This window comes from Eriocheir sinensis, chromosome 28, assembly GCF_024679095.1.
Source record: "Eriocheir sinensis breed Jianghai 21 chromosome 28, ASM2467909v1, whole genome shotgun sequence".
NCBI lineage: Eukaryota > Metazoa > Arthropoda > Malacostraca > Decapoda > Varunidae > Eriocheir > Eriocheir sinensis.
In genome coordinates, this window is record NC_066536.1 from 493,881 (window position 1) to 521,686 (window position 27,806).

At 40.4% G+C, this 27,806-nt stretch overlaps 1 protein-coding gene and 1 long non-coding RNA gene across 2 annotated transcripts; one reads left to right on the forward strand and one right to left on the reverse strand.

The window, feature by feature from the left end:
- Nucleotides 1-200: 200 nt before the first annotated feature.
- On the forward strand, nt 201-25,209 carry LOC127004341 (chromosome transmission fidelity protein 18 homolog). The gene is made up of 21 exons (XM_050871901.1): nt 201-399; nt 2,091-2,216; nt 3,599-3,703; nt 5,742-5,916; nt 7,056-7,257; nt 7,454-7,606; nt 7,880-7,985; nt 9,457-9,530; nt 10,820-11,041; nt 11,578-11,765; nt 12,170-12,298; nt 12,644-12,763; nt 13,153-13,363; nt 14,703-14,873; nt 16,194-16,343; nt 17,410-17,540; nt 18,018-18,150; nt 20,158-20,313; nt 20,946-20,981; nt 23,284-23,338; nt 24,553-25,209. The coding sequence occupies exons 1-21, from the start codon at nt 321-323 to the stop codon at nt 24,657-24,659; spliced, it is 2,829 nt and encodes a 942-aa protein (XP_050727858.1). The 5' UTR covers nt 201-320; the 3' UTR covers nt 24,660-25,209.
- LOC127004342 (uncharacterized) lies at nt 18,212-27,806 on the reverse strand. Its single transcript, XR_007757754.1, has 3 exons — nt 27,584-27,806; nt 23,553-23,675; nt 18,212-18,452 (listed from the first exon to the last, which is right to left on the reverse strand). It is a non-coding gene; the product is annotated as an uncharacterized LOC127004342 (long non-coding RNA).

A 27,806-nucleotide genomic window follows, 5' to 3' on the forward strand; every position in this document is an offset into this window, starting at 1 on the left:
TGAGTTATGTATAAAGTTTTGGTTTTGTCTTATTTCTTTATAATCTTCACAGTCCAGCAGAAAATGTTCTAATGTTTCTACTTCTGCTCCACAGCACGGACACTCCTCACTCTTCCTCTGAAACCTGTTCATTCAGTTTAGAGTTAAGGTGTTAGTTCTTCCTCTTAATATTAAGATTAAGCAGTGGCGGTGAAAGCAAGGAGCGCCGTTACAAAGGCTGAAAGGCTGTCACTGCATGCCGTGCGCGGGAAAAGTTGTGGCCATTCGAGGTCGTGATTTGTGAGTGTGTCGGTGCTGCTGCGCCCCTGTACATCCTCAAGATGGACGAGTACCCGGATCTGGAGGACGAGTTCGAGGCTCAACATGCTGCGGAACTGGAGATGATGCGGGAAATGGAGGGTAAGAGAGTACGTGGCGCTGAGGACGAGTGCGCAGAGGAAGGTGACAGTCGGCCGAGCCCTTGTTGACGGTTCTCCCTGGAAATGGTTCAACCCTGTAGTAGTAGTAGTAGTAGCAGTATATGTGTGTAGACGGTTCAGGCGGACCAGTGAATGGGACGATGTGGCCTCACCTAGTTACTCACCTGACTGGCCTTTCCTCAGCAGGTGCAAGTGGTAAAAGTTAACCCGGTAGCTGGGGGGATCAGGTTTCTTAAAGGTCCCTCCAAACGAAAAAAATGAGAAAAAAATATCACACGCAAACCATTTAATAATATATATCAACGCATTTGTGACCAGTTTATGCACCGGTAATTGTGGAGAATCACTCCGCACCTCCAAAATTCAATACTACGCCTCCATATTATGGTTAAGGGACTAAATACATGTCCCTTAACCATAATATGAAGGTGGAAGTGCTTAAAAGTAAAGAAAAAGCCGAATTAATCCCCTTTCCCCAACGATCTTAGGGGACCCCCGTGAAGTTGGGTTTTTTGGGTGGGGGAGCATATTTAAACTACTCCAACCAATCTTTACGACCTGCTAACGGGGGTGCTTCGCCCCCCTCGACCCCCATGCTAACCAAGGGGGGACTGTGCCCCCCCTACCACCCCCCTGGACCCCACCCCTTACCTTTACTGGACGGGATGTTGCCACGTCCGCCCACCATTTCTCTTTATTTACAAACTATATATTTTCCCCGTAAGTAGAGCACAGAAATGCTTTATTTCAGGTAGACAGCATCATTGCAATAGCTGCTTTTACTCCACAATTTCCCTGGTCTTCATAGCCCTCCACACTACCAACCGAGAGAGCCTGGGATCGATTCCCGGGTTGAGTGGAAAAATTTAGGCGGCTTTTCCAATACCCTACACCCCAGTCCACCCAGCAGTGAATGGGTACCAGGTATTACTCAGGGGTTGTGTCCCATCTCCCGGGATGTTGCGCCAACTCAACGAAACTTTCCAACTTTTCTTCTGTGAGACCATTAGTATTGCTAATCAAAGCTGTTTCTGAAGCCTATTTATAGATGAGCTATTGCTATTCTGGAAAAGTTTATAGAGAGCTTTAAAAGCTGTTAAAATTAGGAATACTATGACTGTTAATGCTGGTTAGTGGCAGATAATCATGTAAGCAAGAAACATCAGTGAATTAGTGGTGTGATAAGCTTGTGAAATATCATACCTAATTGGTTTGTTTCCATTTATTACATAGAAAAATATATTAGTATTTACGAAATAGTTCTACCGCATCAGTAAGTGTACGGTAATAAAAAATAACACCGCCATAATGGATGAGAAGTGGCCTGAAGGCAGTAACTGAGGCGGTGGGCGTGAGCTCTCTCACCCAAGTATCCGACATCTTGTGACCCTAAGAATGACAGTTAACGACAGTTTGGCGGCTTCATCTCAATGAATGCGATTAGCAGCCCATGTCGATTCCACCAATTCTACATCCATGATGTCATCACTCCAACCTGGCAACTTTTAGTTATTATTTTATGTGTCATATCTATGTAATGGAGAACCTTTAGCTGGTAAACAGTTCTAGATTCCTGACCTTTCTATGTACTTGGTAATGTAATTTAATTTATCAGTGGTGGTTTTACCTTTTGTAACAATTATCATACAGGCTGCTCGTTGCATCTTCCAGAGTTCAATGCCGAGGAAGCAGCCCTTCAAGCATCAGCTATCCCTCCGAGTCACAAACGCAGCCTAACATTCACCAGTCCAGTGTCAGTGCCCAGTTCAGGGGAACCCCCCAGCACCCTAAGTAATGGTGAGTGATGATCGGACACCTCTGGAACCTGAGCAGTTACTATGCTGAGAAGGAAAAGAAATGTTAACTACATATTTTTGTATGCCATCATCATAAAGTGCTTTTCTTGTAGTAGTCATCAGTACTTTTTAAGATCATATACCTTTTCTTTCAGTGAAGTAGCCTAGCCCACACAACAGCTACACATTCTAAGTTTTTTCTTTATGCATTAACTTTTATATTGATTGAATACCTATTATCATTTTATTTTTTTCTTTATATTTTTGTTTATGTTTTCCATTCTTCTACTGTATGAGTATATTCAGATGATTCAAATGCCATCCTTATGTTCCTCAGCAAATTCAGAGTTTGTCCCGTTATCCTGTTGATGTGTTTGTCCGGTGACATGTTCTCTGAAACAGTCACTCCCAAATCTTTTTCCTCCACTCCTCTGCATATTATCTTACTTCCCATCTTATAATCATATTCACATCTGCCACTCCTACCAAACTTCATTTTTTTACATTTCCCAAGGTTGAACTCCATCTGCCATGTACCACTCCACTCCCATATTCTATCCAGGTCCCTTTGCCCAGGGGTTGTACAAATTCTTCTCTTGTGAAAACTCTATGGAAGCTGTTGTTCATCACCTCTGCCATCTCTGCTGGGTCCTCATATGTGGTTCCATCCATTTTCAGTTTATTGATTTTTTTCTCTTTTCTTCAATTTGCCATTCACATGTCTAGAATAGTTTGGGTTGGTCTTTGCACTTGTCGATTATATCTTTTTCAGACTTTCTTTTTTCTTCTTCTAACCTTTGTATATTCATTCCTTGCTTGTTTGAAATCGTTCTACGAGTTGATTCTTCTTCATCTCCTCCATCCCTTCCAAGCTTCCTCTTTTCTCTTTCTAGCTGCCTCGCATCTCTTGTTAAACCACTCCTTTTTGTCAACATCCTTTCTGGTTACCTTGGGGACATATCTATTTTTGACTTCCTTGTATAGTTTTAAAAACTCCTCCCACTTATCCTGTGTACTCTTAGCCTTGTACAGCCCACTCCAATTTGCATTTTGAAAAAAGGTTCTCGTGCTAACACAGTCTGCCTTACAGTAGTTGCTTCTCCCAATTTTGTGATCCTCTTTTCGGTCAATCGTTCTCTTTTCTGATACTCAAATTCCACTACTGCATGGTCTCTCTTCACTATTGGACAATCTACTGTAAGATTTTCTATTATTTCCGGCTCCTTACTAAATACCAGGTCCAGTCTTGATGCCTCACCTTTGTTCCCGAATCTGGTATGTTCCTTGATCCACTGAGTCAGCACATTGTATGTGTGTGTGTGTGTGTGTTTTGGTTCTGTAGTGAGTACTAATATCTATGTTGTGCTGTTGGATTACATGAAGTGAGCCAAGAGAGCAGGGATGTGGCTGCCAGCAGGAAAAGAGGGGTGGAGGAGGACATGCTGCTGGATGATTTGAACAGCTTCTTTGATGACCGAGGCAGCAACAGTAAGTAAATTATACAATGCTCTGTCTAAGTGTAGCATGCATTTGGAGTCTAGGCTGGTAAGCTTTTTGCCTACTGAACACCAGCTTTCTGGGGGGGTATTCTGGAGCTGCCCTGTGTAGGCCACTCGACCTCTTGCAGTTTCCCTATGTTCTTATGTTTAAATAGCCTGTCTCACACTCAGCCTAGGATTTGGCCTCCCCACACTACAAGTTTTAGTTCTATTCTTTGTAGCTCACATTTTGTGTAATACATCAGTAGTTTCTTCATCACTGGACAGTTGAAAGATAGTGGACTACTGTTAGGAATTAAGGGTTGTCTAGGAAGTGGGCTGGGATCTGAAAGCGAAGGTGATCAGCCGTGGGTAATTGGATGGTTGAGCTTTTCCACAATAAAGGCAATGCTTCACTGCCTGGAGGTTGCATTAGTAATTAACTTTAGTAATTTACCCAAAAGGCATGACTGCTAAATAAAGCAAGATTAATATACGCCATTCAGTAAAATTACTTCGTGAAATTAGCAGTTGCTATTGGAACTCGCTTCAAACCTTGTAAAGAATATTCTGGAATGATTGATTAAAATACCAGCTTCTGGGAAGAGAGGGGCACAAAAGCTGCCCCACAATTCAGTCAGCTGTGAGATGTGGTCGTGGTAACACCTCAGTTTTTACTTAGTCTGCTGTCGAGCACGGAGCAAGCAATGTAGTCATCAAATATTTACTCTACATTACTACTGGCTGGCTTACAACGCCAGCATTTCAGTCAACCTTAACTGAAACTCCTCCAAACATGATTTTTTTTTTTTTTTTTTTTTTTTTTTTTTTTTTTACAACAAAAGAGTTGGCACAAGGGCAACAAAAAGAGTGCAGAATAAGAAAGACAAGGCTTTTAAGCATGAGAAATAGAGAAAGTACATGGAATGTGTGCCTCCATTCCAGAGACCACCTCTGATGCGCTGGGCACACACAGAGGGGTCTCTCTCCTGGAAGCAGTAATTATTCCACGGGAAATCGGAAAAGTACATCCTCAAGTCATCCCACCGAGTGGAAGCAAAATGCCAGAAACATCGCCTTTTCGGTGGGTCCAGAGGGTGTACAGGAACAATAGGACAGGATACAGAAATAAGGTTGTGATCGGAGGAGCCCAACGGAGAGAACAGTTTGACAAAGTAGAAGGGTCAGAGGTAAGGAAGAGGTCTAGTATGTTGGGCTGGTCTCCAAGACGGTCAGGAATACGTGTAGGGTGCTGAACCAACTGCTCTAGAGTGTTGAGGAGAGCAAAGTTGTAGATTTGTTCACCAGGCTGGTCAGTGAAAGAGGATGAAAGACAAAGCTGGTGGTGAACATTGAAATTTCCTAGGATGGAGATTTCAGCGAAGGGAGAGTGAGTCAAGATGTGCTCCACTTTAGAGTTCAAGTAGTCAAAGAATTTTACATAGCTGATAGAGTTAGGTGAGAGGTAAACAGCACAGATGTATTTAGTAATAGAATGACAATGAAGTCTTAGCCAGATGGTGGAAAATTCTGAAGAGTGAGGGTCGTGGGCACAAGAGCAAGTGATGTATACCTTAAATCTTGTACCTTTAGGCCTATGGAGAGGGTTATTTAAGGTAGTGCTTGGGAGGAAGGTTTTTGCACGTCGCAGGTGAGTTGGTGTATGTAAGATTTTGGCCTTACCAGTGTGTTGCTAAAGAATAAATTCACAACACTACAACTGACGTGAAAAAATTCAAAGTAAAAAATAAAGGAAGCCGTATATGTTGAAATTGTAGTTATAAATATTTATATTTCATTTTATTCCATGCTGATTTTTTTCATGGATTTATGAAGCTGCTGTTAAGAAAATAGTGTGGCATGTAATAGAGAAAGCTTTCCTGAACATGATGGTGTTATTAGATATCAAATGTCAGAGTGATAGTGAGGTAAGCACCTTTTTTAAGCTTTTTATGATAAGTTTTAGGTGCTGGACAACATGGCTCTGCATTTTGCATATAAGAAATTGCAAAATCTTAAGAGAATAACAGCCATTTTGTTTATTTCAGGGAACAAAAGACAAAAGTCTCTGCTTCCTGAGGTGGACATAGGCCTGAGGGACCCAACTCTTGACCTGGCCAAGCATGAGGCTGACCTGGCTCTCATGGATCGTATCATGGAGATCCGGCAAACCAAAGAGACAGCCGACCACCCAAATCAGACAAGCACTGTGGCCCCTGCCAGGTATCTCACCTTGTTTTATTGCCTCTGTCATGCAATTACCTCAGCTCAAAATTCAAGGATCATTAGTCAGTATTTAGACCTGACACCCCATTGAAACAAATAGTCACAGGAAAAGAATCTCTGGTTCTCCCTCATGCATCCCCTTTTTGCAGCATCCATATGATCCCTCCCACCTTCCCCATCATGTGCTCCTCAACCTCATCAACCCTTTACTGAGTGGATGCAGCCCCTTCCACTGATTACTGCAAATTGGCGTCACTTTAAATTATATATATACACTCAGCCCGCGATTTAATGGATTAAAAGGGGGGAAGGGTGGTCCGTTGCTTGAAAATACTTACATATGATAAATACTGGTTTACAATAAAATTACTGTTAAAAAAAACGTAAAATGTTGCACCCGCCACCGCAGCCGCAAAACAACTCACAGAGAGAGGTTCAACATGCATACTGTCTATTCATTTCACTCACTGCTCACACTCAGAAGTGGACACATTAATTGGACAAAACCAGGTAAAATAATGTTTTTCCTGCTGTGTATTCCCCCCGTACGCATGCGTGGTGGACAGCAGCGTGACTTGTTTTTGCAAGGAGATATTTTTCGCAACACAGGCCCATGAATTGGACCATACATGCCGCCGCCTTGTCCTGTCCCACGCTTCGTATTTCCACCGCCCCAAACTTCGAGCCAAATAAATTTAACAAAACCTAACTTAACCTAACCTACCTAACGGGAGGGGGAAGGAGGGGCTTCACCCTCCTTGACCTTCTAAAGGGAGACGATGCAAGCAGTTTTGATGAAAAATATCACATTCTGTGATATTGTTATTATTTTAGGGTTTTGACATTTCTGAAGCCGGTGTCACACCGGACAAATCTACCCAGCAACGGACATTCTGTCCATTGCTGGGTATTTGTCCGTTGAGATTTTGTGGTCCGTTAAATCCATAATCCGTTAAATTGGGGTCCGTTAAATCGAGGGCCGAGTGTATATTCATCCTTTCAATCTATTTTGTCTGGAATTTGATTTTTCCCACATTTGATTGTCAGTATCTAATTAAGCTTTGAACTGGAATATAAAATGATGTATGAACTGATAATATTATAATGGAGAACCATAGCTGAGTTTCCATCCACAGGAAGAAGCATGTCACCATCCACCGGCGAGTACCAGATGAAGCATTCCAAGCCATCACTACCGAAGCTGGTGATCGCTTCTACCTTAACTGCTTAGAGGAGGATGAGTGGGACCGCTCCATTGCCTCTGTGACTTCATCCCAGCACAAAGCTTGCCTTCTGAACACCTCTTACTCAACACTTAAGGCTCAGGCACTACAGGAGGTACGCCTTGCCAGTCAATTGAAGTGTCTGTTTCAGACTAACATTAATAATTATTTTCACACATGACCTCAAACCACTAACCCCCACAAATAAGAGAGGACAGGTGTAGTTGATAGAAGGTAGTCATTGATTTGTACTTCAATTCTTTCAATCTATGGATATGAATTTCCATTGATATGTTTTATTATTTTTGTAGCAAATTCGGCTAGATGCTCTACATGCCAAGCGACTGGCAGAGGAAGAGGACTCTGGTATGGAATCTGGGGCTGAGGAGGACAGTGGGAATAACGAGGAGCTGTGGGTGGAGAAGTTTAAGCCCAGACAGTACCTCCATCTGTTAAGTGATGAAGTAAGGCAGCAGCACAAAGTGTCCAGAATACTGAACAGCATAGTGAACCACACTCTGAAATGGAATAATTTTCTTGTAATATGATTTCACACCTTAGGAATGTAAAGGTTTATTAAATGTTGAATGCCTTGAACAAAAGCATGACTCTTTTATAGTTTTGTTTTTTAGATACAATAAGTGTAAATTATAGCCAGAGTTTGAATTTATGCAGACTTGACTTCACTAGAAAAAATTTCTTCCGTAGGATGTAGCATTTTACTATTCCTCTTACAGTCCACCAATCGCAACGTCCTACACTGGATCAAGCTGTGGGACAAGGTTGTGTTTGGCCGGGACACCAAGCAAATCAACAATACTAAGAAAGACAACAAGATCAAGGGTATGAAGACAGCTTTTGTATGCCTTATTAACCCCTTTACCCTTTCTATATGGCGACGTCGGCGTCCTGACGTCGAAGCCTATGTTGGCGTCTTTATTACATTTAGACATTTAGTTTTAGTTGGTTGTGAGTGATCCTGTATTCTGTTCTGACTCTACCTAGAGACTCCGTATATGATACGGTGTCTTATTTGACTTTCAATGTTATTATAGTGTAATAACGTAAGTGTGTCTTACACGCATTTGTACTTGACAGTAACAGTCAATTCTAACAGAAAATAATGAGAAAGAAGTGATATATGTGTATGTGTGGGAGTTGTTGAGTTCCTCTTCCTTTGAGTTGCCAAGTGGCTGGGTAGTGAGTGCTTATCTCACCACCCCCTCGGCTCAAGGACGCGGCCTCCCCTCCCTGCCTCCCTTTCATCCTCCCGCTGTCTCTGTTCTCTTTCATTCTTCCTTCCTTCCTTCCTTCTACCTCCCCCATCCAGGATGTGTGTGTGTGTGTGTGTGAGAGAGAGAGAGAGTTCACTATGGTTGTGGCAGGAGTCAGGCAACTCTCTCTCTCTCTCTCTCACATTTGGAAACCCTTGGCTACCATACAAGCCGCGTAAGTAAAGGGAGAAGTTAGTGTCGGATATAGACGGCAATGGGTCCTCACTGTACAAATGCGGTGTTGGCTATAGTCGACAGCGAGGTTGTGCAGGTTAATCAGTGCAGATATCTGGACAAATTTGGTCTTGTTGGAACCCTCATATTAATGGGAGCAAGCAGGGTGTCTCCATGTGCCCAGCTATGTTAAAATCACACACACTATTGGGAAAAAATGTCCTTTTACAGGTAGTAACTGTTTGCTCAGTTATAGTCAATAAGCCTTAACAGTGAAAAAACTCTCCCCAAAATGATGGTTCTGTTGCTTGTAGACTTGTAGCACCTGCAATTTTTGTACATTTTCATGTTTATAGTAACAGATAACTTGCATTATGACTTCCTTATTGGTCTCACGTACACATCAAGCAAAGAAACATTCTGGAAGGATGTTACAACCACTCATGTGTCCATGAAAAATTGAATCAATGAGAATAAGATTATTATATATACATTATATACATATTTTTGTTCATAGCAGTGTCAGTAATGCTTCATAGTATGATGGTCATGGAAACATGAGAGACACAAGCCTCACACCACGGTGTCACAAACTTTTGCTAGTACCACATAAATACTGTGGCGTTGGGATAGGTGGTTAGACTGGTTGGTCTTTGGTGGGGTGTGGGAAAAGTAGTGCACACTAATTATTTATTGAATTATGCATTGTTTGTCTTTCACATAATTATAGTTTCACTGCCATACAAGAGGAAAATAACATGCTTACATTGTGAGAAATGTGAAAACATAAACCCTATGCAGTATGTATGTGCATATCTAAATTTTCAAAGACAAAGCTGTGATAGATGAGTATTTGTTTATTACAGGTAAATTGAAGAAATTTCAGAAGAAGCCAGAAGTCATTACTGAGTTGGATGACCACAACAGACCAATGCAAAAGGTTAGAATGAGTGTTGTTGTTTTTTTTATTATTATTATTATTTGTTTATGGATTGCAATTGTTAGTTTTGTATTTGTTTTAACATGCATTCAGTTTGCTAATTCAAAGTGAACTGGATTCTTCTAATGGTCCAAACAATAATAATGATTATCTTTTCATCATCATCAAAGTCCTATTTCCCTTAGGGGGCTTCATGGTGCAGTGGTTAGCACACTTGGCTCACAACCAAGAGAGCCCGGGTTCGATTCCCAGGTGGAGTGGAAAAGTTTGGGTGGCTTTTCCGATATCCTACGCCCCTGTCCACTTAGCAGGTACCAGGTATTAATCGGGGGTTGTGTCCTGTCTCCTGGGATCTGTTCCCTTCTAAAATTCCTTCCCCTTCTGTCTCTCTCTGGCATATGACCACAGATGTTGCACCGACTAAACTAAACTTTCCAACTTTTTCTATTTCCCTTACGGGCAGGGTAAAGCTTAATTGTTTGCAAACATAAACATCTGATAAGAAAAGATAACTCGGGATAGAAGCCTATACTGGCATTTATACAGATGCTGCAATAAATATATACTTCTGATGCTTCTCAAAGGCCACTGTTAAAAGCAGCTACAGTGGTTTTAATGCAGATGCACAAAACTTTGCATCATGAATAAAATTTACCATTACCTGTCATTGCCATCAAAACATTATAAATAACAAAATTCAGCAGTCTATTTCCCACTTGAGTTAAGAGGATGAAGCTCCAAGTTTTAACATTTTATCGATTTTATTATTTACCTGTGTACATTCATAGATCATAGATGCTCTCTTTAAGTCTTATGTGCAAATTATGTTTATACAAAAATCATCACACATCAATTTCTGTACCAGAAGTTACAAATATTTAAATGCAAATGTATGAAAGTCAGTGATGAAAAAACAAAATAAGAAGAGATGGTATGTTTCATTTATGTATGTTAATGTGGTGAAAGATTTTTTTTATTCAAATGCTAGTATCGAGTAGAGACTGATTGTCTAGAAGAGTAAAGGGCATTGCAATACAATGCATGAAGGTAACTCAAACTGTTCAGTCCCTTGTTAAGAGACAGTCATATTTCCAGGGTAATGTGTAGTAAAATCTGCATTTTTAACTTGAACAATTCAGTTGTGCTTTCTTTTTTAAAATTACATTTTACATGCTCCCCAGAAAGTCCATGAAAAGATCATAAATTTGGGAAAATATTGTAGAGGTTAACTGTTTGTAACAACCAGTAAAATTCATGAAAGCTCTCTCTTTAATAACTGAATTCTACAGGTACTGCTGTTGTGTGGACCCCCAGGGTTAGGCAAGACCACCCTGGCCCACATCACTGCTACCCATGCTGGTTACAATGTAGTGGAGATAAATGCCAGCGATGACAACTCTTTGGAAATCTTCCGTACACGCCTAGAGAATGCCACCTCCATGCAGGCAGTCCTTGGCCCTGACCCCCGGCCCAATTGTCTGGTGATTGATGAAATCGATGGTGCCCCAGCAGTGAGTGGAGATCCTCTGATAGTCTTTGTTGTACCTGGAAATAGAAGAGTGATTGATTACCATGGTTGACAGGAAGGCAAGAGATATTAAGTAGTCAGATTCATTCATTCTCTCTCTCTCTCTCTCCCCCCCCCCCAATCCATAACCGAAGCAGGTTAAGAGTTGAAATGAGACAGTATAATTCCATATCTCTATCCACCATTGTATAATAAAGGCCCCTTGAGTTGATGTGGTTGCTATTTTGAGATTGAAGGTGGATTCAATTTCTGTGTGTCTCCTCTTATGGCTTTTGCTTGCTTATGATTGAAAATGTTGGCGAAGCCTTTTTTTATAACTGTATATTCAATAACTGCTTTTACATAGACCCATTTATCTTAGGGTGTAATGAGGTATTTATTAGCTTGATGGCAGGAATATTAATATACTTTGATTATGATTTAATAATGTTATATTAGAAGAAAATAGTCAGATACTGTCCATGATTGAATAAGATATTGATGAACCCTTAATTAACCTAAAGTCCACCCCTGTAACAGCCCTCCATCAACCTGCTGGTGAACATGCTGAGCGGGAAGGACATCGGAAAGAAGAAAAAAAAGCTAAAGGGCCCCATCCTGCTTCAGCGGCCAGTGATCTGTATTTGCAATGAGCTGTACACTCCAGCCCTGCGGCCCCTCCGACAGATGGCGCTAGTGGTAAAATTTCCTCCAACACACACTCCAAAGTGAGTACGCTACCTCTTGGTTCCTCTTCACAGGCCAAAGCTGAGCACGTCTCTTCTCGGCTTCTTACAATAGAAAAACTGATTCACCTCTACCCTCCACCATCCACCTCACCCATCTCTTCTTCCATATCCACCACCACCAGAAAAAAAGCATATCCATTTTTTTTATACAGTCATACCTCAGTTTACGAGTTTAATTCGTTCCAGAGTTTTGCTCGCACAACAAAACACTCATAATCCAAAACGAATTTCCCCATTGAAATTAATGTAAATCACATTAATGCATCCCACATCTCAAAAAAATATTTATAAAAATCATTTTACATGTTATTTTATCCAGAATTAAATTCGTTTAGCAACGAAAGGGTTAAGAGTAATTTGGCACATTTCTGTGCTTCTTTCAGATTAGCTCAGCGGCTCCATGAGATAAGCCTGTGTCAGCGGCTGAAGGCTGACCTCTCTGTGCTGGTGACACTGTGTGAGAAGACTGAGAATGACATCCGCTCATGTTTGTCTGTTCTTCAATTTGTCAGGTGTGTTTCATTTGTATCATTTGTTTGCATCAATTTTACATTGACCATAACTAAAACTAATAACAAACTCGTTAGTACCCCGGTACCTTCATTATCATTTGCATTTTACTCATAATTCAATATCTGAACAACAAAATGACTAGCAGTTTTTAAGATCTGACAAAAAAGGAAAAAGCATCTCAATTAAAGCATATGAATGGTGTTCTAGTTGTGTACTTACCCTTGAGATTGAGTCATGAATAGTAATTGCAATGTGCCATGATCCCTTAGCTACCTAAAGGAATGAAAACTTTTAGTGACTTAAGTTTTGTTAGCAGCAGTAGATCCTCATATAATCTTTTTCAGGAGCAACAAAAAGAAGCTTTCCATGTCAGATGTCTGTGGGATCTCTGTTGGTCAAAAGGACTACAAGCGCTCCCTCCTCAAAATTTGGCAAGAGATCTTCACCATCCCTAGACAAAAAAGGTTCAGCAGACTCATCCATGGATATTTTCAGCTGTTTAGATCAGTGGTTCCCAAACTTTTTGGGTTGCAACCTTAAAAACAGTGTTGACCCAGCCTGGCGACCCTAAATGCATGAACATGTATGATTTAATTCCAGTTATTTTATGTTATGCCTTCAGATATTTATGATCTTATCCTCTGCTTCCTTGCCTCACCTCTCTGTTTATAAAATTGTAAGTAGAACTAGAAAGGGACAGATGCAACACAATGCCCTTGGATGTAGGCATGCCGAATATCTCCATATTTCACCACTTGCATCCTTTATTTATTTATTTTTTTCCAGTCTATTTTCCACTAACAAGTTTATTATAATAATACAAGTTTTTATCATAGTACACTGTCTCCCTTAGGATCAGACACAATCCTCTGGAGGAGACACCTGACCGCCTGACTCCCATGCCAGACCTTAATGGCGACATGAAGAAATTTGAGGAACAGAACACCTTGGCATTCAGGTTTCAGCACATCTTAAAAGTTGCTCAGCATGCACCTTATGAGAGAGTGATGCAGGGCTGGTTTGAAAATTACCTCAGTCTCAAGCAGTTCACCCTTCTGGATTCTGTAAGTTTCAATTTTCCCTTCTTTCTTTTAAGGGCTAACTTTCTCTTATCTTTTGATGTGTTCTTTTCTAAACATTGATAACAGCTCAACTTATTATTTTTCCTGAAAATTGATCCACATTCTGGATATCTGATTTAATCCTTATGTTTGTTTAGGCAGCTTGAATTTAGTTTTCTTGTGCAGTAATGTCAATATGAGGCCTAAAGTAGATACAACTGTGGTGGTCAAAACTCAGGCTTTACAGATAACCCATGAACTAGAGCAGTAAATTAAGATAAGGGGGCAAATGGTTTCAAGAACTCAAAATATGACTTGGGAGTGTCTTGGGTGGCTGCCACCACTCCACAATCTAAGGAGAATAAGCCTCCTTAGCCTCATGAAGAGTCCTAAGAAGAGTCATTGGTCATCAATCGAAGTTAAAGATGAGGCAGAGAGAAAGAACAGAGATGGCAAACAAGAGTAAATGGGAGAGTTAAAACAAAGAGACCCACCACCCACATGTACAACCATTGGATGCTGCTTCCTCACCACCAGGGAACCAGGTACCAGACAGGCCTGAATGTTATATAATAACCTCTGGTTTGCCTTCATTTGCTTTACTTACCCCAAAATGTGTAGATTATGTTGCATCAAGCCTAAAACATCATGATAGACACTCTTCAACATAAAACTGCTCATATCTCAAAACCAAAGTTATTAACATTTGGAGTGCAATTTCTCTGTTGTTTTTTAAGTGTCTGTAGATATAAAGGTATCATTGGAAAGAAGAAAAAAAGGAAAAGTTTTCATCATAAGACTTATTTAAAATGATAAAACCAGAGCCCTTTTTTTTTTTTTATTATTATTTTTTTTACAAAGGAAAATTTTTCAACAATTTTTTTTACTTATTTTTCGTATATGAAATACGATAACGAAAATCTGCCACAATGAAAAAAAAAAGCTATATGTATCCGTCACCTCCACACTTAATTTCAAAATAGTCAGTTGAAAAATGGTTGAGATTTTGTAAAGAATGTTAGTCATTTTTTTTTTTATATTTTCAGCATGTATTGAATTTTTATTCTCACTAAATTCTAATCATATCTCAATGAAACTTGGGAATCTTATACTTAGGTTACAAAGATGTACACATTAAAATTCATGATAATCTGAAAAGAATGAATGTCACCTCAAAGTAACTCGCAATGCCTCCCCTTAACCAATTACATTATAGTGTTGCATACCTGTCTTTGTTTCCAAAATTTATTATTTCCTAAAAGGCTCATATTTTTGCATTTATGTACTCAAGACATAAAAAAAATGGATGAACATAACATTGCTACTGTTTTGTCTTTGGCAGATAAAGATTGGCCTGGAGTGGACACTATTCACGGACCTGCAACTGAGGGAGATAATGCACAGCCAGTCCTGGACACTCATGGCTTACCTGCCTTACGCCTGTGTCTCCCATCACCTCCGCTTTGCTTCACTCAATTGGTCCAACATACAGTTCCCGACTGTCATGCAGGAGGTATAGTGAATGTAAACTAAACACTATAAACAGTCATCATAGTTATAAATGTGGCCACCGTTACCTCTTTTCTGTTGTCTTACCTTCTGCAAATGTTTCATTCAGCATTGATTGCTGTTTCCAGTAAAGGGTTGGCTGTTTCAGTCCGTGGCTTATGATTTGCTGGTCCGCCAAATTGCTTTACTAGTGACTTTATTTTGTTCATGATTTAAGAAAATAATAATGTCAATATTACATTGCATAGTATTGTCCCACTGAATTCTAACCCTTTTACGCACCACGACGCAATTCATGCCAAAACGGAATCGTCTACATCAGCTTTTGACTTGAATCGCGTCAAAAACTTTTAAAATTCGCCAAAAATAAAGTATCTTTCAGAATCACGTCAAAATTTTTTGCGTCAAAGATTCAAGCTGGTCCTATAAAATAAACTTAATTGTCAACTCTCTCGTGCTGTTGGATTTGAAGTGATAATTGCCCGTGATTTAGTTGCCTCTCAGCTGGCAGCCTGTGAGCATGACTTGTCCCTTTAATTTTTTTTTTTTTTTTTTCATAAGGTAGAATAATCTCTTCCAAAAACAATTATATATAATAATGCCAGCAAATAAGAATACTCGTGGGTGAAATCGATAACATGATAAAAATTTTCGCCGCACAGTATGACCATTCTGCGAAGCCCCCTCAGGAGCCCCAGACAGATAGAGAAACTTATTAAACTTTTGGTGCATGAAAATGTTAAATTGGTAAAAAATAAAATATGTATTTGGACTATATAAATGTCAGTGTATGCTTGGATCTATGCCTATGGTACTGGTCCACAGAATTTTTTTTACTTGCACGACTGGTTTGTGGCTTTGAAAAGGTTGGGAACCTCTGATCTAGAGTCCTGGTTGATAGTTGGTCTTTATAACAACATGTGGGTAGTCTTTGGCCACTCGGCAATGACTGAAAATTGTCCGTTTGTAGCGATGGGCAGGACTCAAACCTGGGTCCTCCAGGATGCCACACCCACCCCCTGACCACTCCGCCACGACCTCCCCATAATTAATGCTGTCTGCTCATCAGCCTTTCATATATTACTCGTCTGAGATGTGGAATTGAAGCAGAGCTTCTGAAATAGTTAAAAAGGCAGGTCTAAGGCCATTTGCATTTAGACAACCTTCGACATCCTCAGTGATACCTCTGACATACCTTTCATTATCCCTCCTCAGAAGGGCGCTAGTTGTTCGTGACAGATGAAGCAAAATTATCTTAAATCGATGTCCTGTAATTAATAATGAAGTAATAAAAGTAACTAATATTGTTGTCATGTCCTTCCAGAACAACCAGAAGCTGACCAAGAACCATAACTTGCTGTCAGCAATGATCAACGATATGAGCCCCATGACTCGAGCATTTACCAGTAACAAGCAGCTGGTGATGGACGTGCTGCCCTTACTTATCCACATTATCCAGCCCACACTGCGACCCGTGAGTATGCACAAACAGGAATATCATAGAGGTGGAGAGACCCTGAGTAAAGCAATGGATAGAAAAAAAGTGATAATGCAAAATTACTTCTTCAAAGAAATATAACATCAAGGTAAATGAAGAATGTTTGAGACGAAGGCTAGAATCTGCTGTCATGGTGTTGACACTGCACATGAAAAATAACATACATAGGTTGGAAAGAATGTCTGGAACGAGAGATATTTAGTGCCAAGAACATCCGTGAATTAATAGCAGAGTTGCGTAAGAGCAGATATGGAGAGAGGATAATATGATTTCCGCTCAAATCATGTATACTAAAACTAGGTAAATACACACAAACACACAAACAGCTGTCCCCATGTGCTATAGTACTACCATTTGAAAGAGTCCAATGGGGTGTTGGCCAGTATGGGTCAGCCCCGCCCCACATCTCTGCCACACATTCCCAGCACCTCTGGCTTCCTCTCATGTCAGCTATTTACTACCTTTAAATGAATTTAATTATGTGATTGGATAATCCAATAATGCCATATAATGTTAAGATTGCTATGATTTAGGATAATAACGATGATTTTGTATAAATACCACAACACTTGATGACATTGTTTCATGACATTGTCAGCGTGCTGATGCTCTGACCAGATCAGTTCCCTCAAGGTCACTTCCAGGATGGAGGCTGCCCTGGCTGTCACTCTTCCCCTTCCCCCAACTCTCATGTGCTATGCAGTGACAGCTGATCCACTTATTCCTTATTTTTTCATTTTGTTAATTGAGTGAAATCTATGAATTTCACCCTTATTCTGAAAATAAATATACACAATGTATAATGTTTTCTTATAAGCAGAGAGAGAGTGAGAGTGGTAGGCCTGTACTTCACACCTAAGCTCTAATCTGATAATTGGTGACATAGATGTGGCAGCACAGTGAAGCTGGGCCGACCTGCAGCGGCCAGCGTCCTATTGGACTCTTTCAAATGGTTTGACTTTAGTAATAGCCCTTCCTTGCCCTCTGAACTAATAATTGGCCCCTCCTCTCTCCATTACTGATAGTCTTCTTACCCACACAGGTCAGCTCTCAGTTGTACAGCAAAGAGGAACAGCAGGAGTTAGCTAACCTCGTGGACACCATGATTGGATACAACCTCACCTACACACAAGAGAAGAACCCCCAGGGCCACTACACCTTCGTCCTTGACCCGTAAGTACAGGGACCTGTGAGTGCACCAAACCTTACACGTGCTGGAGAGTAAACAATGGACTGTATACCAGGTCACAGCTCTCTTCATCCCCCTGTCTGACAAATAATAAGAATATTTGACTTGTTGTAGTTGAGTGTTAAACTACTCAGTGGTGGGATGTCATGAACACCTGATCACTTTATTTCATACTGTTCAGCTAAAAGTTATGAAATTTTGCCATTAATCTTATTCTAGAAAACTGTCGAGAAAAGAACATTTTGACAATACCATTTTTATGGATAGTTATACAAATGTAAACTAAAATTTATTTTATTGAAAAACAAGAGTGACAGTTGAACCTTCAACATCCCATACCAAGACTGATGGAACATAGATGCTTTATTGTAGATTTCATAGCCTGTGATTTCAACCTCTTAAAGTGAAAGAAAAACATATTGAGATTCAAATACACATGTATCATTACTTGAATTTTTCAGGAATGTGGAAGAAATAGTGTATTTTGATGAGAACTCATCAGCAAAGAAATTTTCATATTACTCTCGACAACTGATCTCACGAGAAATTGATCTTGAGAAGGTGCGAAGAGCAGAGGCATACTTCACTGAAAAGGTGAGGAACTTTTACTTTTGTGCCCCCAGATCCCCTTTTATGGGAACCTAGCATTCCCAGGTAAGTCGCACCACCATGAGGTGAGACTGCAGGTCTTGGAGAGCAAGTATATTGGTGCCTGAGTTGTGTTAGGACTGGACAGTGTGGTAGGTGTATGTCATCTAGTATAGTGTGGTACACTTTTGACAAATGGGAGACTGGAAGGTTCCCTTCATGTCTGTTTACTTGAAGAGATGGTTGGTGTCTAAAGCTGAGGCAGGGAAGTACTTCTTTTCACCAGTCCAAGGTAGCCCTGCTGGGATCTGTTGATGAAGGGAGGCCTTGAAGTAAAGAGTTGGGAGTTGGAGTTAGCAGGGCTCTGTCTGTGATAGCAGCATGTATATGTTTTGTTGATTTTTTAGTTTGTGTTTCTTGAGTGTTGTGCTGAGAGGGTTGATCAAAATGAAGGGCATGTGACTAATACTGTTTTGATCATATATAGGTATGTTTAATAGGCAGTATCTTTGCTTTGACAATCCAGGATGTTCTTGCTGTGAGTAGAGTACGGTCTGCACTGATTATAGGGGACTTATTTTGAATAGTCTGAAGATGATAACAGTTTGTTTTACATAGTAAGATACCAATGAGGGAAAGGTTTAAGGAATTGCGAATGAACCATCAATATGTCAATATTGAGTAACGTTGATATAGTGGAAACTCGGTTCTCGAACTTAATTTGTTCCTAAAGGCTTCAGAAACTTATTTGTTTGAAAACTGAAACTATCATCATCATTTCGTTTACCATCCGTTTTCACTCTTCCTGAGCAGTTGGAGGATAAACAATGTGCTGAAACTTTACCCATTAGAATTATTGTGAAATGGAGTAATCCATCCCTGAACCCCAAATGTTTGCAGATGATACAGTATTGTTGGCAGAGAATGAGGGAACTCTGCAGAGAATAGTGGATGAGTTTAAAAGGGGATGTAAGAGGAGAATGCTGGAAAGAGTAAATTTATGGTATTTGAGATGGCAAGAGAGCATTTTGCAAAGCCATACAGAGTTAGAGCAGAGAGCACAACAAAATTTAGGATAAGGCCAGGGGAAGAGAGAATGGAGGAGGTGACTGAGTTCAACTATTTAGGGGTAGTTTTATGTAAGAATGGAAGTATGGAAGGTTAGGTTAGGGAAAGAGCAGTTTAGGGCAGACAGGTAGTAGGTGTGTTGGAGAGTTATGAGAGGAAGAAGTGTGAGCATGGTGGTAAAGAGGGAAATAAGGAACAGCATTTTCTGTCGTATGCATCAGAGACGTGGACATAGAGTGCAGTACAGCAGTCGAGAATATATGTAATAGAAATGAGTTATATAAGAGGTGCATGTGGTGTCTCGAGATGGGACAGACATATATAAAATCTCTCTCTCTCTCTCTCTCTCTCTCTCTCTCTCTCTCTCTCAAAAACAAGCTTGACCGACACTTCCTTCAACTTAATATTAACTACAGTAGAAATGCAAAGTTTTGGAGCCATCTGACTAATATAGAATCATTTAGGTTTAAGAACAGATCACCTAGTCTGTACCATAGGGTCTGTGTGGTCTGTATTTCTATGTAAATTCTCTCTCTCTCTCTCTCTCTCTCTCTCTCTCTCTCTCTCTCTCTCTCTCTCTCTCTCTCTCTCTCTCTCTCTCTCTCTCTCTCTCAAAATTGCACCTCATTCCAGAACCGATGTGTTTGAGAAGAGCTGTTCGACAACCAAGGTTTCAGTGTTCTCGTGTGTGTAGTGGATGATCAGTCATACATACATCTCTACTAGGCTGTGGCTGCTTTCCTGTTGTCACTTCTTTTTAATCTATAGGAATAAACTTTTCATAATAGAATAAATATTTTTATATTTATATAACTACAGGACACTTATATTAGAAGAAGTATCATATTTGCAGTTGCAATATTAATTTAAAATGAAGAGGCAAAATATGCAATATGATTTTGATTTAACAATAACATTTTACAAAAAAAAAAAAATAACTTACAGATGAATGATACCTCGACAAAGGCTGCCAGCACTGCTCCTCCTAGCTTGCAGCAGCCAAATAATTCAGCCAGTACCAAAGAGCAGACACCAGCAAAGTCTTCCACCAGCTCTACTCCTGCTATCCCCAGTCATAAACAAAAGCTACATCCACAGATGGTGAGCCACACTTATTTGTTTTGAGTACTGTAGTAGTTTGATTATAATCAAGCATTTCTCTAAATGGTCAGAATGAAAATCATTGTCAAAATATGTCTTGGCCTTTGCTCATATTATAAAGAACGAAGACAATCTAATGTTTACTTATTTCTTGTTTTTTCTACTGTAGGATTTTGCCAATAATGTTTACCCATAAACCAGTAACAACCTCTTGAGCAGTTTAGCAGGTGACTGCTAAGTGGCTCTCACGAGCGTGATTTTCTCGTTCTTCCCACAATAACCCTCTGGGATGTACAACCTGCATCCCTGCCCTATGGGTGGTGAGGTCAGTGTCCCCCTTGGGACACACTCATCGTCTTGGGGGAATTCAATGCTACTACTGGCACTGAGAGGGTTAGCTATGAGTTATGTGTTTGTCCCCAGGGTTCTGGTACATTCAGCTGCATTTAATCATCACGATTGCCATGATCCCATTCTCCCCCAAAGCAGCCATATCACAATGCTGATGAATGGACTATGCTAAAAATAATAAGTGGTAAGGGGCAATCTCTTATCCCACCCTCCTGTACATAGATATCAATATATTAAGTTCTGTAAGTTCCATGATATTAATTGTAACTGATTTTCCACAGAATGACAGTGCAGCTTTCAAGGGAGAAAAGGCAGTGGTAAGTTGTAGTAGATTGAGTTTCTTGCTTTGACTGACAAATTCTGTATGAACAGTGTGTTAAATTTGGTTCATGGAAAGGTGCGCAAGTTTTATTCAACAATCCCATGTGGAAATATTGCATTGTGTGCAGTTGTGTTTTGCAAGCATTTAAAACACATGAAGAAAGAATCAAAAGCCAATTAAATATTTTACTAAAAAATTAATACAAATACAACCAGCAATTTGCTTCCACTTAGCTACATGGAGTGCTGAAGCCATCATCATAATGCACAATACCTCAAACATTTTCTTGACAGATCATTTTCCTCTCAGTTGAGGAGCAGCTGGGTTCACTAGCTTTTGCTGGCTACTTACTTTCCAAAATGCATGCATTGTTCTCGAGAGAAATTTTATAACGGATACTATCAAGGCCATTGGCCTCAAGAACACTAAACTCGAGCTGTCATCCACGGAGGCAAGATATGGCAGCGTCGCTCTTCTGACCCAGGTCCCCTTGGGGCACTGACTGTCAAGCATCTCTAAATAGTTTCCAGGTGTGTGTGTGTGTCCTTCCTTGTCGATCACCTCCCTCTTTCCTCCCTTCTCCTTTTCCCTCCCTCCCACCTCATTAGGGTTCACAACATGGAGGTAGAATTGGTGGAGTCGACATCAGCCCTAAAAAGTTAATCCGCCGGTGTCATTTTTAGGGCTGCAAGGTTGTAGACACCTGCCAGGTGTCAGGTGTTGTCAGGTCAGGCACCCTCTTAATGGGCTCCGCCAGGCTCGCCCACCTGGATTTCCGCCGCTGTATGGATTGATCGTAGTAGACTCATTTTTAATTCACATAATCAAAGCTGTCACTAAGTCCTATTATGGATGAAACGGAGTCTGGAGGTAACAACTAAAGTAGTGGGTGTGAGCTTTCACCCAGGTATCCCCCATCTTGCGGGCCTAAAAGTGACAGTTCGGCGGATTCACCTCAGTGAATGGGATTAGCAGGCCTTGTGCACTCCACCAATTCTACCTCCATGGTTCACATCCCCTCCCACTTCTCCCCCACTGCCCTGTCTCCACCTCATTAGACTTCACTTTGTATCTTTCAAGGCTTTTTACATTAATCAATCAATCAAAATATATATATATATATATATATATATATATATATATATATATATATATATATATATATATATATATATATATATATATATATATATATATATATATATACACTCTCTCTCTCTCTCTCTCTCTCAAAACTATTTAGAGATGCATGGCAGTCAGTGCCCTAAGAGGACCTGGGGGAGAAGAGTGATGTTGCCATATCTTGTCCCCGTGAGTGACAGCTCAAGTTTGGTATTCTTGAGGCCAATGGCCATGATAATACAATAAATATGGATGCTTGAAGCCATCAGAGGTACCACAACAACACTGTTACTTTGCTATGAGATGCATGGCATCTCATAACAAAGTAACATGCCAGTAACAGTAAAAATAAGTTCTAATGAAATGGATTTCAAGATTAATACAATGGCAGCTACCACTTCTAGTTTTGTTGACAGTGTTTCATATGGTTGACAGTGGGTTTCCAGGTAATGTTTCATGGGAACCATTTTGTTACAAAGGTAACATAGTTGTCTTGAGACTTAACAGTTTCCTACACCCAAGAGCATATGGGTTCATGCTATCCTTTGGTAGATGCTGGATGCTAAATAGTAAATGTAAAAAACACCGTTTCATGGCAATATGCAAGACAGGATTCTTATAGTAACAAGTTGCCACTGTTGCATCATCAGGCATTTTGCATTTTGCCTACTACAGACTGATTGCTGGGCTTATTGTATTGTTCTTTGCATAAGTAGTGTATGCATCATGGTAAGCCAGTATTTAGCAAAGGCTGTGTGAACCCACATACTCGTAAACATGAGAAATAGTTGATGAGCCTCAAGCCAACGAATTGTTGCCACTTTATGATTAGGGGTAACAAAACAGCCTTATAAAAACATAATATATTCCAGGCAGCTAATTTGGAGTGTACTGCATTCTATACGTAGTAAAAGAATAAAAAATGTTAAGGTAACAGCATTTTGTTACTTTACTCAAAATACTTTTTTCAATTTTTTTTTAAAGTTTAAAGTATTGCTCATAGAACACAACCACACCTATTGCCATTATTCTTTGTCAAGACTGAATTAATTAAAAGGAACAGGATATTGTTTTTACACCAGGGGTAGTAGAATTGACATTAATTAGCATGAGAAAATATATCATTAGAATTACAACTTAAAACCAGACTTACCTCAGCCCTTATTCTATTTCAGGCACCCAAAGATTTCTTTGGAAGGATTGTGAAGCAGAAGGAAAACGAAAATATAAGTAAGTTGATGTAATCATAATCTAGGCAGTTTGCTTAACCCTTTCCATCCGTGACGCAGACGTTGGCGTCACTATATGGAAAGGGTCAAGAGGAAATGGAAGAGGATTAATCCTTTTCTAAACCTCTCAATCCTTCTCTAAATCCCTCTTAAGAGGTTTAGAAGAGGATTAAGGGGAAATGGAAGAGGATTAAGAGGTTTAGAAGAGGACTAACCCTTTTCATACGGTGACGCTGTCAGACGCCCGTCGGCGTCGCCGGAGTGAAATTCTATATTCAGAGTTGCTGAAGACTTTCTCTCATCTCATGTTGGCAGCTGCTCCCCAGTCAAAATATCATCTGAAAAACATTTATGCAAGTCTTGTAAGTCTGATTCCAATCAGGTTTGTTTATTTTGTGTTGATACAGGGGAAATTCTTTGTTTACATTGTGGATGTGGATACAGGCAACCGACCTTGGGCGTGTGTGACGCACACCAGGAAAAGTTGGAGTTGTCAATTGCCCTAGGTGGCGCCAACGCGGCGGGAAGAAAAAAGCCCTGTGTGACACCAGCTTACGGATAACCGTAAACTCGCTCCCAGTTGGGCGCACAGGCGTTGCCCGTAGCCCCAACGATTGGATGAAAACGGCCATTGTAACATTGCCTTAAGGCAGTGAAGCCGCTGATAGGGTGGGCGTCAGCGATAACTTCATTGGACTCCCAGCAAATCACGAGTGTGTTTTCAGAACTGTCAGCCAATTGTAATGACCCATTCTCTATTCACGTCCCCCCCACCCCCCCCCCATATATATATATATATATATATATATATATATATATATATATATATATATATATATATATATATATATATATATATATATATATATATCTCACCATAGTCACAATGTTTGGAGGAAAACGTCCAGTGTGATACTTCCTTTAAAGGTAGCATGCATGATGCCGATGGTAAGTAGACGTGACCCGTACGTGTCAAGGCAGCACGGAACTCAGAGTGATAATGCGCGAAAGTAGGGATGGTAAGAATTTAGGACTAACCGCCAAACTCGAGAGGGTACTGTATATGAACTGAGGTACTCTTCAATTTTATTAACCAAAGAATCCTTGTCTGTGACTTAGTCATTACAAGCCTCTTGCATAGTAGTCATTGTTCTGGATTTTCTTTAGAATATTTTGATATAGTTATATACTAACATGATATTTTCACATTTCCAGGGATGATAGATGAGGCCACCCAATCAGATATTTGGTTCCACTTCAATGAAGGTTACTGTAATGCTGTAAGGAAGACAGTCTTGATGAAAGACTTAGTTATTCAGTGATCTTGAAATAGAGATAATTACAGATTTTATATTTCATCTGTACACTAATTGGTGTTGTGGTCCTCTTGCCAATAAGGATGTCACACAACCCCATATTCATTCATTCTATATCTTTTAGTTCCCTTCAGAAATGACCACCATTGCTGTGGCTGTGATAAATACCTTGGGAAACCTCAGGAAGGTAAACGCGGTAACCTGAATGTCACAACTGCCCTGTGTCCCAGAGTAATGGGTTCTTACCCGCCACAGGCTTCAGGGCCAATGCAACAGAGATAAGCACAGAGGCCATGTGCCCCGCTATAGCTTATGGCCTAACTTTACCACTTGTAAGTGGTTTCCCTGGTAATGCTACCTCTGCAATATAATTAAAGCCTTTTCATCACACAAACCCTCTATAGTATTCTCTTATATAGCTTCTCATTACAATTCACAATATTCTGTGTTGCACATATTTCATTTTATTTCCACTCCGATTTGTTTTTATCATTTCACAATTATGTTCATGTACCATTTGTAAGGTACTTTATTAAATAAATGTTACAAATTTTCACAGCCTCCTATTATTTGGTATCTAAAATCCTTTTCATATAGGTTGTACACATTAACTAATATATACAGTGAACTCACACAATCTGTAACAATTATCAACTGGTAGTCAAGGCCGTTGTCACCTTTACACTTTTAGCTGGGCAGGAGGCAGATTTTCACTTCCATAGCCTTTCCCTTGAAGCCCACTGAGTTTATCACTGCGACCCCACCCCATCCCTCCTTTCCCTTACTAAACACACCTGCGCATCCCAGGAGACAATAGGAGGAGTGTGCATTAAGATGGGGAGGTTTAAGCATGGAGGTAGAATTGGTGGAGTTGACATGAGCCCTAAAAAGTGAATCCGCTGAACTGTCATTTTTATGGCCGCACGGTTGTGGACACCTGTCAGGTATCAGGTGTTGTCACCTGGATTTCCGCAAGGCCTATGAGAGGCCCACGAGGCCTTGATTTCCGACGCTGTATGGATTGATCGTAGTAGACTCATTTTTTATTTAGATTAAGCTGTTGCGAAGTCCTAGGTGAGGTTTTCAAGTGTTAGGTGTTGTCAGGGTAGGCTCCCCCTCGATGGCCTCGGCCAGGCTCGCCCACCTTGTAAAATTTCAAAGTTGTTATGTCTATCCTTTAAGTTTTACAAAAATATCTTGGTAAAATAAAAGGTATTTCTGAATTATATACTGCATCAATAAATGGACACTAATCAAAAATACCACCTCAATGGATGAGACGGGGTCTGGAGGTAGTGGCTGTGAGCCATGGGTGTGTGCTCTCACCCGGGCCGGGTATCCCCCATCTTGCGGCCGTGAAAGTGAAACATCGGAGGCTTCACCTCAATGAATGGGCTTATAGTGGGCCGTGTCGACTCATCAATTCTACACACACACACACACACTAATTTTGCGCATAAGAGAGAGAGAGAGAGAGAGAGAGAAGGAAAGGATTGTGGTAAGGAAATAAAAGAGAGGGACATGGGAAATATAGTAAAATGATGTTTCTGTAAGAAATAGAACAAATAAATTGAAGATAACTAGTGTCAAAGGAGGTGGAGGCAGAGAAGTGGGCAGAGGTGTGAACCCTCATTAGGTGGGAGGGAGGGAGGGAAATGAAGATGGAAGGAAACAGAGAAAGAAGACAGGCAAGGAAAGAAAGAAAAAAAATAAGTAAAAAGTGTTGTGTGTGTGACAAAAATGGAAAATGCAAGAGAGAGAGAGAATGAGTCACCTCTCCTTGGGGCTGACCTCACTCTCATTAGAAGAAAAGATTTGGGGGCTGTTAGACGGGGATGAGGAGGGGCAAGGAAGGGAGGGAGGTGGCTATATGGACGATGAACAGGTAAAAATTTGAAAAGATTAGAAACACAGGCCAGCTCAGGTGTTAAGATGACAATGACCTCGACTATCTACCCATTAATACCAATTTCACATTAAAAATTACACAACCTATAGTGAAAAATTATATATCTTCTGGGTCTTTGGACAACCCATGGTGCACTAGCTCTATAGTCCCCAAAAATCTGCCAAAATAACGGGTCTGGTGTGTATGTAATTCACCACGGCCTGATCACGTGTTGGACTCGTAATCGCCAGCAGGCACTCTCCTGACATGAGCAAATGCTCTTTATCGTCGATCTATAGGTACTGCCAGGACCTCACACACCACACATCCCATCCCCCTTGCTCAAGGGGGGACAGTAACCACTCCTGGTCAACGGAAAAAATCCGGCCTGAGCGGGCTCGAACCGGCGCCCTGTCAGACCGTGAAGCCTGGCAGTTGCGCCAAGGAGATGGTATGGTACGTGTGTGTGTGTGTTGGGTAAGTTATAAGCTTTTCATTACAAAAATGGTTGTTTTATGAAAAAAATTGAGGTTTACAACCGTCATGTTCATAAATGACTGATCATAACTCAGTGACTCGTGTGTTCCATCTCGTATCTCGATCTGTGTGATCAAAATCAGTGAAAGTCAAATAGACAACAATTGAGTATACCCTCACATAAACCTTCCCAGCCCTCGATCCCTCATTAGCATGCTTTTTTAACAATATACGTCGTGCTACCATTAAAATGGAAAAAAAGTGACGATTATATATTTAAGGCCAATTGTCAATACATATGACAGTTTGCACCTACAATTATTTAGTTCTATAAATTGTGAAAACATTGTGGAAATATATGTAAAAAGGGCTTAAGTGTCAAGTGAAGCTTAAATAATAAATATTTCAATTCAATGAAAAAGATACCTTCAGGGAGAGGATGAGCCAAGAAAGGGGAAAGGAAAGTGGGAAGGAAAAGAAGGAAAAGCAGGGAACAGCCCAAGGAAAATAAAGGAGACACAAGAGGTAAAACATACGAGTATGTATAGCCACACCAAGAGTTTACCATTCCACTGTAAACACGAAACGTCTGGCAAATGCGCGGACACTTTCCCTGTCACCAGCTAAATTTGACGGTAGTTTTCATTTTCAACGTCCTTGGGCAGATCAGTACGAGATATTACAATATAAGGAACACCGCAGCATGTAAAGAGGTCATGCAACGCTCAGGGAAGAAGAGGAGTGTAGCTATAGTTGGTTTGTGATGTTGCCCTTATCAAACAAGTCGA